The following is a 15,748-nucleotide window of genomic DNA, read 5'->3' as shown; positions in this document are numbered from 1 at the left end:
TGAGCAGTTGGGCTAAAACCGTTTAGTCTAATTTCCAGTTGGTCTAACACCACTTGGTCTAATATCCACTTCGACTAATTTCGACTTGGTCTAATTTTAATTTCGTCTAATTGTCACATGGTCTAATGACCGTTTGGTCTAATTTCCACTTGGTCTAATTTCCATTTAGTCTAATTTCCACTTGGTCCAATATCCAATTGGTCTAATGACCACTTGGTCTAATAGCCAACTGGTCTAATGACCACTTGGTGTAATAGCAAAATAGTCTAATACCCAGGTGGGCTAATCGTCACTTGGTGTAATTTTCATTTGGTCTAATTTACACTTGATCTTAGTCCATTTATTTTAACATAACATCATTCATTATTATTTATTTGATCTAGAATTAACAAATATGGTACGTAGTGGATAATTACAATGCATCATGCAGTCAACCGCGTAGCCAGGATTTCATTTTGGAGGGGGCGGTAAATGCGCGCGAAGCGCGCTCCCTAGGGGGTGGGTGCAGGGGGCGCGAAGCGCGAAGCTTTTGGTCTTTCATAAATTAAAATGAAAAGGAGCCGTCTCTCTTGTCTCTATCAGCTCCAATTCAGTTGACTATATTGTGATTTTGAACCTTGTTTTCAAAAGTGATTGTGAGTGCACAAAAAAGGAATACAATGGAGGAAATTAATATAATAATAACCCTGCGCGAAGCGCGGAAGCTGAAGCGTTTTATCCATTTTTTTTTTGCCATGAAATGGATCCAGAGAAAAGGGTATTCTCAATGATATATTCAGATTCAGATTCAGATTCATTTATTATTGATCCATGCTAAAATACATAGAAATTTGGCCTCCACTGGCTGTACATACAAATGATATAAAGTATACAAACACAAAGTATACAAACACAACGACATCTACATTTCTACAATACTTCCCTTGGAAAGATCAGATTTGATTACAAACAATTTAGCGACAGTGCACATATTTAACTTGCAAAACCGAGGAGAAGAAGTGTATATGCCGGGAGGAAGATATTCCTCCCCGCGCAGAGCAATGAAACTCTGGAATTTCGAAGAGCGGACGTTTCATAAAATGCAGATATCTCTAATACCCGATATCGGTTCTAATTCAATTGATTTTCTAAGATTATTGAACTTCATTACAAGGAAAATAGTACGCAAAAAGTTGAAACTTCTGCGATTTATTGAAATTATATAAAAAGGATGCCTAATTTCTTTGACTTATCCTGAAGGGCTTCATTTTGAATTATAAAGAAACTTAAGTGTCATTCAACATTTCAAACTGAGGGCGCAAAACAGGACAGGAGATTAATGTGCAGGGAAATGACATGAAGTTTAATAGAATTTGATAAAAAATATTGTACTTTTTTATTTAATACGACATGAATTCTATACCTTCCTCTTTTAAAATTAGGAACCTGTTTGCCCCAAAATTATGGGTGTTTAGTAATGAGCTGAAAAGCGGGAGAAGTTGACTTTATGGAGGTGACGGCAGAAATTGATATAAAGATTTTACACGCCCGGAGCCGACCCGACCAAAAGTTGCGCGATCAATAAAAAAAAAAAGATAACTTCATATACTTCGGCCTAACCTTACTCTAATTCCACATTTTAACTTTAACTGGCAAGAAACACATATAGCTGAGGTGGAAAAACAGTGTTGGGAAACATTGGAGAACTTCAGTATTGTCATTCAAAGCAAAATTCATATATAAATTTAGAGCAAGAGTGAAGGAGTTTCTCTTTTGAGACAAAAAAAGAATAAAAAGAAAAAAAAAACACAAACCTATCTTTATTCCCTTTCCTCCCTTCCCTTTTCATTTTCTCTTCTCTTTTTTCCCTTTTTTTTTCTTTTTGGGGACGTTTTTTTGGGGGGCGACCGCCCCCCTGGCTACGCGCCTGCATGCAGTTAATACATGTCGCCAGGATGCGGAGGGGTAGAGCCTGGTAGGGGTGATGGGCGCAAAACCTCACAGTGAAGGACTATCGATGACGCGCTCATCAAATGAATTATTCTAATAAAATATAATTCTTATAATTAGGCCTATATATCATTTCTGTAAATGTGCATGCGCTGATGTAATGATTATGAGTAAATGATATAATTTTAATCATCATCTGTATAATGATGATGGAAATTATATCATATACTCATAATCATTACATCACCGCATGCACATTTACAGAACAATAAGTTGGGGACGTTGTTGCTCGATAATGGTCGAATGGCGGGGTTTCATCAGAATAACATTATTATAAATAAAGGAACAAAATATGTAATTGAATGTGTGGATACGTATCCGGTAAACATGTCTATGCCTCTTTTAAATAATTGTTATGCACCATTAAGGGAGATACTTGAACTTGATGGAAAATAAGCAATATGCCTAGTTATGCAGTTTGGGGGATTCCAAAAGTAAAGTCATTAGATCATGTAATTTTGTTAGTTTAGTTATTCCAATAGTTAGTTTGGAGGCATATAACAGACCTTAGATATAGTTTGATAACACCATACAGGTTTATTGGGTTAGCTGCAACAGCATCACTGCGACCATGTTGATAGCAGCCATATAGACGTGTTAATAACATAGTGTAGTCTACTACTTCTTCGCCTCATCCTTAAAATGGATTGACAGGCTTCCCAGCATGTCAAGGAAATGAGTGATTTTTTTAACGTTTTTTTTTCCAGTCAGGGAAAAATCAGGGGAAAATGCCTCAAATGAGGGTAAAATCAGGAAATTTGATCGGCCCAAAACTCGAAAGCACGATAGTCAGTCAGACTCTGTTATATTTTGTTGTATATGAAAACAACATTTATTGAATGACATGTTATGGTTTTTTTTTTAGTGTAACCTCTTTTATTACAGTGCAAGTAGGCCTACTGGTACATATAATTAAAAATGATAATAGGCCTACATGTTTAGAAAATAATAATAATACATGTAATTCACTGCAACAACTTAGAAAACATGAAAAACTGGGAATGGGTTTAAATAATTATCAGGGAATTTTTAAACTTCTTCAGAGAAAAATCAGGGATTTTTGTTTTTTGGAAAAGCTCCGATAAATTAAGCATGGTTGTATAAAGAACAGAGTTCTTTTAAATATTGAACAGCATTATACTGAGTATGTTTAAGATTGCTTTGAATCCAAACTAAATTCTAACTCTTGATTGTTTAGATTAGAAAAGATGTATTTCTTCTTTAGTTGGCATTTTTTACAACAAATCAATGGGCTATTGTATTCAAATTCGTTTTTGGCTATTTTTATATAAATCTACTGATTTGATTCTGTAATATGCATACAAGGCCGTTGTGGAAAGCAGTTATTATTTTGTTACTGACAATAAATGATATCAACTGTCATTTTTATAAAGCTTCAAATAAATACTTTAAGAAAGAAAGAAAAGAAAGAAAGAAAAAAGATAGATAGATAGAAAGAAATAAAGATAGAATGAAAGAAATAAAGAAAGAAAAAGAAAGAAATAAAGAATCAGGCTTTAATTAATAAGTAACAATGATGTTCTAGATCCAAATCTCATTGTTCATTTCGGTGGAGCAGTTGTTGCGTTTTCGGAGCAATTGTCGCATTCTGCGGAACAAATATCCGCGGAACAAATGTCGGAGGAGCAATTGTCACATTTTACGGGACAAATGTCGGCGCAGCAATTGTCGGCGGAGCAATTGTCGGCGCAACAATTGTCGTACAATCGGAACAGTTGTCGGCGGAGCAATTATCGGCAGAGCAAATATCGGCAGAGCAATTATCGGCGTTGTCATTCTCGGCGGAGCAAATATCGGCGGAGCAAATGGCGGCGGAGTAAATATCGGCGGAGCAAGTGTCGACGGAGCAAATATCGGCGGAGCAATTGTCGCATTTTGCGTAGCAATTGTCGGGTCCCCCTCTAAAGTTATTTAGTTCAACCTTGAAACGTATAAACATACTAACATTATAAAGTTATTACTTACTTTCCTGTTCATAACTTTCATTTATCTGACCTTTCCTTCTGCTTTTGATGTCAGATCCGGATTTCTCTCATACGATTATTCGGGTAAAATCCGAGGTGTACCCGTCTCTCACTTTTCGGTTCCATCTCTTCTCTATGCTAACGTGTCTTATTATCCGGAGAACCAAGGCTTTTGTACTCCTCCGGGTAATTCACCCTGTGTACCAAACGGACTCCTCAATGTATCAAACTGCCAAGGTAATTCAGTCATTCCTTTAGCGTTGGGGTTGGTAAAAAATATATATATATTCTGTGTAATTATTATCCATTTGAGCAAATTTATTACCCAATTATTAGTTTTTATTACTCAATTGGGCAGATTTTAAATCTAATAGTTGTGTGGACAGTATGTTGCCCAGGGTTGGTTAAAAGTTGGGCATTATTTTGCTATTTTTTTTTACTATTTTAAGAGGGAATGAAAGAACAAATGGATTGATAAATCACAAAGACACATCGACAAGGTTGCAATGTTGTATGGATAATTACTATATGAAATAGATTTAGATTAGGTGAATTGAACACGTGTCAGTGTACGCGGAAAACCCCCCAAATAATCAGCTTAGTTACATTTATAACCATATTTTCAATTTGCTGAACATGTAGATTTTTAAATGGAATATTCACGTGTAATTTGTTTTATCCCTGTGCAGCTGGCAATGCACCGATATATTTTTCTTCACCACATTTTCTCTTTGGAGATCCGTCACTCTTTGCTGCAGTCAGTGGAATGAATCCTGTACAATCAGAACATGAAACATCATTTGATATTGAAATGGTAAAGTATACTCAGCTAATCGCCCTAATTTTGTTTGGTTGCTTGATTCTTCATTTGTTCCATCTTCATGGAAAATAACAGGTCGCTATGCAATTAACATAAACATTACATGCGATTACAAAAGATTCGTAGGAAAAATCCCCGAACATTTGAAAACATGCATAATAATATTTTATGCCTTCTTTCTTTTTATAATTTCAAGTTCAAGTTTTATTTTCATTTCCATCAATAATATTACAAACAAATACAAATCAGATATACATCATAATATATATAAACAAATACAAATGAAATATGGTTACAACAATGATTACAAATCAACTACAAATTCCAAAACATTTGCAAAATAGCTTTAACAAAATCTTTTATGGAAATGAGGGGATCCACTAAAAAGCATTGCTTGTAGAGCGTGGATCCCCTAAGATAACATATCAAACAATAGAAAATTGGGGACTCGTTCACATGCGTAGGCGTAAGAAAATACAATGAGTTAAAATAAAATAATGGGAATAATAATAAGATGATGAGTAAAGGCGAGAAATGATAAGATGACAGAGATACGAGACGAAACTAAAAACACAAAAAAACAAAGACATGGCTAAGAATAGAGGGGAGAGAGAATTAAGAAAAATATAATGAAGGGGGAGCGACAGAGGAAGAGACTGAGAGGGCAAAGATAAGTAGAGATAGACAGAGAGACACACACACAGATGGATGGGGAGAGAGGGGGAGAGAGAGAGAGAGAGGGAGAAGGGGGAACAAGGAGAGTGCAAACGTGGATCAAAGAGAGTGTGCTTAGGCAATTCTTAAAAATATACAATCTAATTAATTACTTTGGTAAGACAGTAACATAATTATTCTTAGTTTTGTCTTAAAGTTGAAAATAAGAAGGGGGTGAGTTTCCATAAATATGGGTTCCACACACAATATATAGTATATATCAGTTGTTCAAACAGATAGCATGTCACAAAAATCCTCTGCCTTCTCGATATTTTGCTTTGAAAGTCTATGAAATTAGCCACCTGTCAGAGCCCGAGAGACGAGTGTACCGAAAAATCACTCTGAGTGTGACGTAACCGGGGGAATTTAGTATAAGAGGTGTCCGGATGTAATACAGAAATGCTATGCAGAGAGAGAAAGATGATTTTACAATTTTTTTTTTCAAAGCAACTCAAATCAAACAAATATGAATCATATGTACACATCTTTACTTTCCCTGTATAAAAAACAGTATGAATAACTATCATGAACTCTTAAATCATGATGTAAGATTGCAAACAGTGAGTTATTGAATGATATTTTCACTATTTCTCATTTATTTTATCACGATGTTCCATCAAGTGAGTAGCTGGAAAGTAATTTCGGCGGCTAGCTCAGCTCTGCGCGCGCTGCACGCCTATACAATACACACAACACCCAGGCATTGAGTGTACTGTAGTGGTCTGGTACCGGTATGTCGACCCGCAGTTCATGACCCTGGCGTCTTTTTCTTCTTTCCTTTTGTCTTTGACTCCATTTTTATATCCTCTGGATCATTTCCACTCATAGCTCATTCCACAGAACAATCTTGAATCAAACGTACTATTCTTCTCGGCCTTCCGAGTTGTTTTCTATAATCAATTACGCTAGAGGTCATCGTCACACATACAAACGCAATTCGCAAGTGAGTTGAAGACAGCAAGAAAGGTATGCGGTACGGTAGCTCGACAGCTAGCTGAGCCGGAGCGGGCGGCCGGTCGGCACAAAGCAATTCCGCAACCAACTGTGTTTTTTTGCAAGAGCCGCGTCCATGCGGATAAATATGTCATAATAACACGTCCGCTACTTTATCGACTGGTGAGAAGATCTCGATCAAATTTCATATTATTCGCCTTGAAACTATTCCTTTAGGGTGTCTATGGTATCATTTTGAGGGAATTTACATATTTGGAATAATAGTACGGCCATAAATATACTTTTAATCATTTCTTCTTTGCAAGTTCTCCGGCTCGCAGATACAACTTCAACTGCAGTTTATTCCATTATGACTTGTTTCGCCACGGACACAGTCCCGAACGAAAACAAGGCATTAAGATGGTCTAAAATCGCTACAAAAGAAGAACAGTTTTAACAATGTAGGGACATATTATTGACTATATGTCTTTGAATAATTATTACTTCCTTTCAGTATCGTTCACATAGAATCAATAGCGATAAAATGAAGTTTTTTACACAAAAGTAAATATGAAGGCGTACGTGCATAGTACACAAAACGGCACTGCCTTGTTTACTACACCGGGACCAAATACCCCCCCCCCCCCGTGACGTCACAGTCAAAGAACACCCGTCTCGGTAGGCATTGCAGGAGCGAACTCGGGGAAAATGGGTAGGGATATAAATCGTTCAAATTCACTATTTTGAAAAAAAAAAGAAAATTGGGGGTCGAATCACCTCTTAGTGTTTGGGGGGTTGTAAGGTTGCTATTAATGAAAGTATCTCAATATTTGGAATCGTCTTCTTAATTCAACTTTAAATGAGTGGATGGAGGGGGCCTGTTATGTTGAATATCTTTATGAAGGGAATTCCAAAATGTTGGGCTGGTGAAAATAAAAGTATTTTTAGCAAAACGAGTTCTTAGGATAGGTATATGAATCTTATCGGCGTGTCTGGTAGTATACCTATGAATATTGTTATTTTGAGAAAACATATGTTGAAATGCAAAATGAACCATACTGTTCTTATACATGTACATAAACTGCCCTAGCTGATATTGGTATAAATCTTGAATCTTTAACATTTTAACATCAAGGAAAAGCGGATCAGTGTGAGATCGAGGATGTGAGAATAAAGTAATACGAAGGGCTTTCTTTTGTAATAACAATATTTATGTTGAGTAAATTTTGGTGGGTATTGCCCCAAACAAGGATCCCATTATGGTAATATAAGAGAAGAAAATAATGTAAGTAGAGAAGTAACAGGAATATATGTTTTTAAGCTATTTATGATGCCTATATTACGGAATATTGTTTTTACAAATATTATCAATATGACATTTCCAGGAGAGTTTGTTATTTACATGAACACCCCAAAATTTAATTGACGAGACACTTTCCAACTGAAAACTGAAAATTTATTACACCCCCCAAATTATCTTGTAAAATGACAACCTTTTCTTATATTGTAATAAAATACCTTCAAGTTACACTACGCGCTAAAAAAAGGTTACCCAATATCGGGTTAAATGGGAACATGTGTGTTTGTCGGGTAACCCCCCCCCCCCCCACCAATATTTTGTAAATTTTACGCAATGTTGTAATGAAATTAACCCTTCAAACAGAATTTTGCTCAATATTGGAGGAAAAAAATTACCCAGCAAACATGCATGTTCCCTTTCTTACCCAACATTGGGTAACTTTTTACTCTTTGTCTTTAGAGTGTACATGAAATTTGTCTCGAGTACTTTCATGATTTTTATTATTTCTTTTAATTTTAACGCAACTGTTGAGGAAAGACTTGCGACGAATTATTCTCATAAAATATATTTATGATTATAATGATGTTGGGCCATACCAAATTGTCTGGCGGTTCTTGGCTCATGCAGGATCTGCATGTACACATAGTTTATTTGTGTACGCTCCCCGTCCAATGTTTACAATTACTATCATAAAGTAATTTCGATGATTTTGTTTCTGTCTATAATGATGTAAGTGATAACAATATATCATCCTTGTTTTCCTTTATATTCTACTATCAAGTTAACGGGAATTGCTTTTCAAGTGATGAATCGTCTTCAAGTTAACGTGAAAGTTGGTCCTATGTTGCAAATGACGTAAGTCACATCTCATCTCCATTATCTAACTTGGTAATGTTTTACTTTCACAGTGTGATGACTGTATTATTATCATTATTGCCATTGTTATTGTTATTATTATTATAAAAATTATTACTACTTTTATTATCATTGTTATATTCCACAATGTGCTGATTGTGTGTTTGTATTGGTTATGCTGATAATAATACTTCGGTGCAGAGATCATTTTATCATTTGAAAATGTAGTTTCAAGGCATTTTTGGTTCATGGTGTGCAAATTTATAGTGAAAACCACATATTTGACTAAAACACTGGATGAGATAAATCTTACACTTTTTTATTTCTTTACAGTGATGCCAGGAGGGTAAAAGAAGCGTATTTTCCAATTTTGTGGCTGAATGAGGTAATATTACAATTTTTGTTGTCGCAACTCACCTCCCTTAAAAAATTGGACCAAATATGGTACTTAAATTGAGGATGTCACATTGATGGGGGTGGAATCTTATACTGATAAGACAAGATCTGGTCAATGAAATCTATTCTTAAACCCTACACTGTTAGAAAATTTCTACTAAAAAAAAACAAAAATTCCTGCAGCAGAGTCTCGAGAACACCTGTAATCTTACTGCACTGTGTAATCTTACATGCATTTGTGTAAAATTACAGAAAATAGTTGTTTGGTGTATGTAACCTTACAAATTTATTGTAATAAAACTGTTTTCCCCCTCTTTAAAACAGACCTGTTCTGTAAAATTCTGTAAAAATTGTATTAAATCTTTTCTGTTTTAACAATTTACAGAAAAGATTTGGTTACTTCTTTCTGTAAAATCTGTTTTTTATTTTTTTATTTCTTGTGTAATATATATATATATATATATATATATATATATATATATATATATATATTATACAATGCGTATAAAATAACGGGACAGTTTTGAAAAGTCTATAAAAAATTGTTTCAAATTATGATATCTATATTTTGATGTTAATAGATGCTCTGAAATCTTATCTTTGAAATGCCATTTAAAAAAGAAATTTTCATGCTTGAGCGAACACGGGACGTTTTTGTTGGGGGTTCAAAAAGAGGCTTGTGCCAGAATGGCAGAATATGAGTAATATGATCAGACTTCTTGCTAATCATCAGATTTCCTCTTAACCTTTTCATCATCTTTGCCACAATTTTCGAATTATGCTGTAAAATTATATTTACAAATTTATTTATTTACTTGAATTATTTTGTTTTTTCATTTAAACTTCTTTTACCTTTGAATTTTCCTTCATAAGTAAGAAAAAAAGACTTTTTATCAAGCCAAGCAAGAAGATTTGCTTTATTAATTGGGCGAACTTGTAATTATTCAAATCCTATTATTATGTGAAATGAATTATTTTATGGTTCCTTTAAAAGACCTGAATCCATTTTTCAAGGGGTTATTGATTCCTTGACCAAGTTTAATTATGTGCTTGACAGGACAAACAGGAAAGGATTCATGTATTTCAATGGCAATGGTGTATTGAGTCAATTGAAGGAGCTAGATATGGCAGATCGGCTAAAATGTATTAAAAAGTTGTGAACGAGCGAAGCGAGCAAGCAAAAATTTCCACTTTTTATTACAATATCAAATTTTGCGATAGATTTTGACATAATATTCAGAAAATAATATCATATTTCACTTTCTATCTCTCCTTTTATTTCCTTTCCACTTTTTTTCTTGGTCATGATTTGTTTATGGGGGGGGGGAGCATCCCCGAGCCCTCGCCCATCTGTTTGGCACTGTTCAAAGGCACCATAACCTTTGTAGCACACAATGAAAGGATTTGAAGAAAAAAAACACGCTCTCCCATACTTCGGTTGAATTTTTTTTTCTTGCTTTAAAGAAGGAATATTCAAAGTTAAAAGAGAAAATGTTAAAAAGAAACAACATAGCAATTCAAGCAAAGAAATAGATTTAAAAATGAATTTTGACCGCATAATTTGAAAATTATGGCAAAGATAATGAAAAGGTTAAGAGGAAGTCTGCTGATTAGCAAGAAGTCTGATCATATTTATCATTTTATGCCATTTTGGCGCAAGCCCCCCTTTTTAACACCAGACAAAAACATTCCGTGTTCGCTCAAGCATGAACGAAACTATTTATTTTAATGGCATTTGAAAGATAAGACTTCAGCGCACCTATTCACATCAAAGACTTTTCAAATCTGTCCCTTTTTTTATACGCACTGTATATATATATAAAAGAGACTACAAAAATAATTTCGATACTTACGATTCATGGCGCAATATTGCCCCCCCCCCCCAATTTCAAGTTGTCGACTAATGACATTTCCTGTCTCCCTGTTACTTTTTTCTATTCTGTAATCACCTTTTCTCTATTCACACCCCCCTTCCCGTCATAACACGAGTCACAATTTCATAGTTTTTGGTTCATTCTCTCTACCCAGTCATCTACAATCGACAAATTCAATGCAGATTTCTTCATAACAGACGTATTGGTCCCTCAATATATTCTTCTTGGTATCATCGTGGTCTTCATAGCGGTAGGTGGTGGGCTCTTCGTCGGTTCCTCCGTGACATTCGTCATCTTGATGTATAAAAAGCAGAAATATAAAAGCGTAAGTGAGAACCAAGAGAGATCACTCTCTTAGGTGACAAGGGATGTGAAGGAGTCCCCCGGTAATTATTCATTAGAACATTTATTTTAGAAAAACCACCGCAATTTAGAAAGGCACATGGGAACAATTTTCTGAGAGGGGGATGCTGCTTTGTCAAGAAAAAAAATTACAAGCAAAACAAAAAAGAGCTTTGGCTCTCGAATGAAGCTGAATTTTTGTCAAACCCCTCTCATCAAAGGATGTGTTAATTTGGTAATTGAAGCCTAATGATATTCATTCACTTCATTGATAACCTTGTTAGAAATAATGATTTGAAAAAACATGGTTCGCACAAAATGAAGAAAAAAAAAGTTACGAAAAATCATTAAAATCATTATAGATGTTTTTTCAAAAATAGTTTTTATTCTTTTTCTTTCTCATAACAAAAATGCTCAAATACAAAACAATCAAACCACATTTTTACCGTCATATGAAACAATATATTTCGATATATATATATATATATATATATATATATATGTATATATATATATATGTATATATATGTATATATATATATATATATATATATATATATGTATATATATATATATATATATATATATATATATATATATATACATATATATATATATATATATATATATATATATATATATATATATATATATATATATATACAGTGCGTATCAAAAAAAAAGTTTACACTTTGAAAAAGCCCTGGGAATTAAAAAATATACAACATGTGGGTATTTTTTTTCACATAAAATCTTAGGTTTGGGTCTCATCTATCCAATGAAAGTAAAAGTTTTGACAGAATGTTACACTTGAGTGAGCAATGTTCATTTTTGTAAAGCTCGCAGAAATCTGTTTGCGCAGAAATGCTAATTTTCACGCTGTGTCAAGGGGAAAGGGCGAAATCAAATTTACCTTACGAAACATTTCTCATACATTTCCCTTGCACTTTTAGTCAATTGAAATAAAACAGATACATTCAAGCATTTTGTAACAGTTTTGCTACCCAAATTGAAATTTCAGCACTTAGTAAGCACAACATTTATCCTTTTTGTGCCAGCTGGATCTGAGGACATAACTAAATCTGAACAAAAGTTTATATCAGACATCTCCAGCATTTTTTCACTAAGTTTTTATAATTTAAAGTGGGTTTACATTTCATTTCTTATTTAATACTTGTTTCTCCACACCTTTTCCAAGCTTGACAATGATTAACAAAATGAAAATCAAGCCTAAGCCATTTCATGTAAATCACAGCTCAGTGTAAAGCAAATATCGTCACGATGGCCTCGGTGTGTGGGGGAGTGGGGTGGGGCGCAATGCACTCTTCGAAGTGTTTTGAGCAAGGAAACAAGTTAAAAAGATAAAAGATATCTTCAAATCAATTTTACTAGCCAAATTCAATGTGTTCTTCATAATTAAGGTTTACTTTTATTTGCATAACCATTTCAAAGTTCTGCGCAAATCATTTTTTCACTAACTTTTCAAAAGTAAGTGGTGCTCACTCAAGCGGAAATATTTTTCGACAGTTATATCGTCATTTGATTAAATGGATCTGTACCAATGTTAAAATGTGTAAAGATCTTCAGGATATTACAAATGTATAATTTTACAGGATTTTTTCTAAGTGTAAACTTTTTTGGATACGCACTGTAGAGAGAGAGCGAGCCGTAGTGTAGCGGTTCTGACTCTCGTCTTGTAATCAGAGGGTCGTGTGTTCAAATCCCTCCATGCTCTAGCGTCCTTTGGCAAGGCGTCAATCCACAATTTGCCACTCTCCACCCAGGTGTTAAATGGGTACCCGGTAGGATGCGAAAGCCTATGTAGTATGCCTAGCAATTGAGTCTTGGAACTCTTGTTGGAATGCTCCCCAGTGAGTGGAGAAGGTGCATACATTGTATGCGGGCATGCAAGGATCCGATGACCAGGGTAATAATATATATGTAAGGCGCTTAGGGACGTCGTTCCGATGTGTTAAGCGCTATATAAATGCGGATTATTATTATCATTATTATATATATATACATGTATATGTATAAATCAACTGCTGATATGATGTAAATGAAATGCATAATAAAACTTTTCAAATTATGCACTACTTGAAGAATGGTTTTCTTTTACGGGGAGCCTTAACCTCTCCTCCCAATCTAACCCCCCCCCCCCGGTGAAGTCTTAAGCAGAAGCAATTGAGGTATGAGATATTTGTAATGTTATTTTATTGTTGTTTTTGTTCAGATGAAATCGAACACGAAGGAGGTTCTGGTTAAGTCCTAGTGACGTTTTCATCATCATCAGCAAGGAAATCAAAACGTGTCGAAATCAACAATCATTACGTCATCTTTTCCACGATAACGCATTCTTAGTATACAGCGTGTCTCTAAAAAAAAGTAAACCCAACTTCAACAGCAAATTTTCAGCAAACTAAAAAATATTTACACATTATTTTTTCATGGTTAGATAGTCCAATAAGTCCTCTGTCCAATTATATCACTTAGGTTATCTAACTCTCATGCATGACTGAGCACGATTCAACTTAGTGAACTGGTGTCAAATCATCACTGTGGCAAGTTATTTCTTGTTATTGTCATGCATTCAAGGCCTATTTGAAGTTAAATGTTTGTCACATGTTAGGCCTATGATTAAATCATCACTGTGGCAAGTTATTTCTTGCTATTGTCATGCATTCAAGGCATATTTGAAGTTAAATTTTGGTCACATGTTAGGCCTATGATTACATAACAACTTCAGCAAAGGTTGTTCCTAACACAGGCACACTTCACATGCTTTCCAAACATGGTAGCTCGATACCAGAAAACAAGAAGTTTCGTGGAAGTTCAAAAGGCTTTTCGGGTGCAGTTCCCCGAGAGGCAGCCTCAAACAAAAGGGCCATCTGGTACAATGTGAGAAAGTATAATGATCACGGAACCAGTTTAACTTCAAATAGGCATTGAATGCATGAAAATAACAAGAAATAACTTGCCACAGTGATGATTTGACACCAGTTCACTAAGTTGAATCGTGCTCAGTCATGCATGAGAGTTAGATAACCTACGTGATGTAATTGGACAGAGGACTTATTGGACTATCTAACCATGAAAAAATAATGTGTAAATATTTTCAAGTTTTCTGAAAATTTGCCGTTGAAGTTGGGTTTACTTTTTTTAGAGACACACTGTAGACTGTAAACAAAAAACATGATGTGTTAAAGCTTACACCTATGGGCTGTCTCTAGAGGACCACACCATGATGGGTTAACATTACACACAAGAGATTGAAAATAATACCACTGAAGTGTGTTAAGGTTACGGTGTTGTAATAACACCCTTGGGTGTTGAACACTGTAAACACCGGAGTAAAATTATTGGTGTGGTTCACCGGTTAACACCAGGTTCTTGCTAGTATAGCACAGTAGAAAGATTTCAGGAGCATACATAAACACTTCTTAGCTCTTCTTTGACGAACTTAGACAATTATAAAGACATGCAAATAAATTCCCCCAAAATGTTTGAAATATAATTAGATGAAGATATATATGTATATATATTTATATATATATATATATATATACGAGCACAAATTTTTAGCATTCGTTCTGGCCTGATCGAAAAGGGACCGTTTAAGGACCATGCAAGATGATACATATTTCATAAATCAAAATAATGCGAGCCCGAAGCGCGAGCTGAAATATATAAATATATATATATATATATATATATATATATATATATATGAGATGAGGCGAGGCCAACTCAACAGATGACGCAAGACACCATTATTTGCTTTAACTTTCGTTTTTTAATTGAGACTTCGTCAGAAGCGTCTGAAAAATATAAGGAGATACAACATCCAAGTTTGTTTTGCACATCAATGAATTATCACCAAGTTGAATATATTCCATAATGACAAATTAATGAATGAACAGATAAATATATTAATGAATAATAAATAATTAATTCGATTCATATCATTATTATTTTAATTGAATTAATTATTTATTATTCATTAATCTATTTATCTGTTCATTCATCAATTTGTCATTATGGAATATATTCAACTTGGTGATAATTCATTGATGTGCAAAACAAACTTGGATGTTGTATCTCCTTATATTTTTCAGACGCATCTGACGAAGTCTCAATTAAAAAACGAAAGCTAAAGCAAATAATGGTGTCCTGCGTCATCTGTTGAGTTGGCCTCGCCTCATCTCATTATGTTTAATATTCACAACTCAACAGCGATTGGTAGAAGTAAACTTATCATCACACACTATATATATATATATATATACAGTGCGTCTCAAAAAAAACTATACACTTTTGAAATGGCTGCCAAACAAAAAATATGTCACTTTGGGGAAAAATACTTATATATATGGAAAGCCAATAAAGTAAACTTTCAAATGACACCAAAAAGTTGGAAAACTATTCATGCTTGAGTGAGCACTACCCACTTAAACAAAGGGTATGGAAATTAGGGTGGGCAGGAATTAGCCTTTCAATTTCTTTCAGTTGTTGAGAGGCGAGTCCCCTGGAACTTGCAAAG

At 34.4% G+C, this 15,748-nt stretch overlaps 1 protein-coding gene across 1 annotated transcript; it reads left to right on the top strand.

Annotated features, from left to right (window-relative positions):
- Window positions 1–2,400: 2,400 nt before the first annotated feature.
- On the top strand, window positions 2,401–14,389 carry LOC129261480 (platelet glycoprotein 4-like). Its single transcript, XM_064099478.1, has 7 exons — window positions 2,401–2,423; window positions 4,030–4,211; window positions 4,664–4,788; window positions 8,523–8,596; window positions 8,930–8,981; window positions 11,021–11,191; window positions 13,442–14,389. The coding sequence occupies exons 1-7, from the start codon at window positions 2,401–2,403 to the stop codon at window positions 13,478–13,480; spliced, it is 666 nt and encodes a 221-aa protein (XP_063955548.1). The 3' UTR covers window positions 13,481–14,389.
- The last annotated feature ends 1,359 nt before the right edge of the window (window positions 14,390–15,748 follow it).

The sequence above is a fragment of the Lytechinus pictus genome, chromosome 5 (assembly GCF_037042905.1).
Source record: "Lytechinus pictus isolate F3 Inbred chromosome 5, Lp3.0, whole genome shotgun sequence".
Classification (NCBI taxonomy): domain Eukaryota; kingdom Metazoa; phylum Echinodermata; class Echinoidea; order Temnopleuroida; family Toxopneustidae; genus Lytechinus; species Lytechinus pictus.
This window is presented reverse-complemented; position numbering and strand designations above follow the sequence as displayed.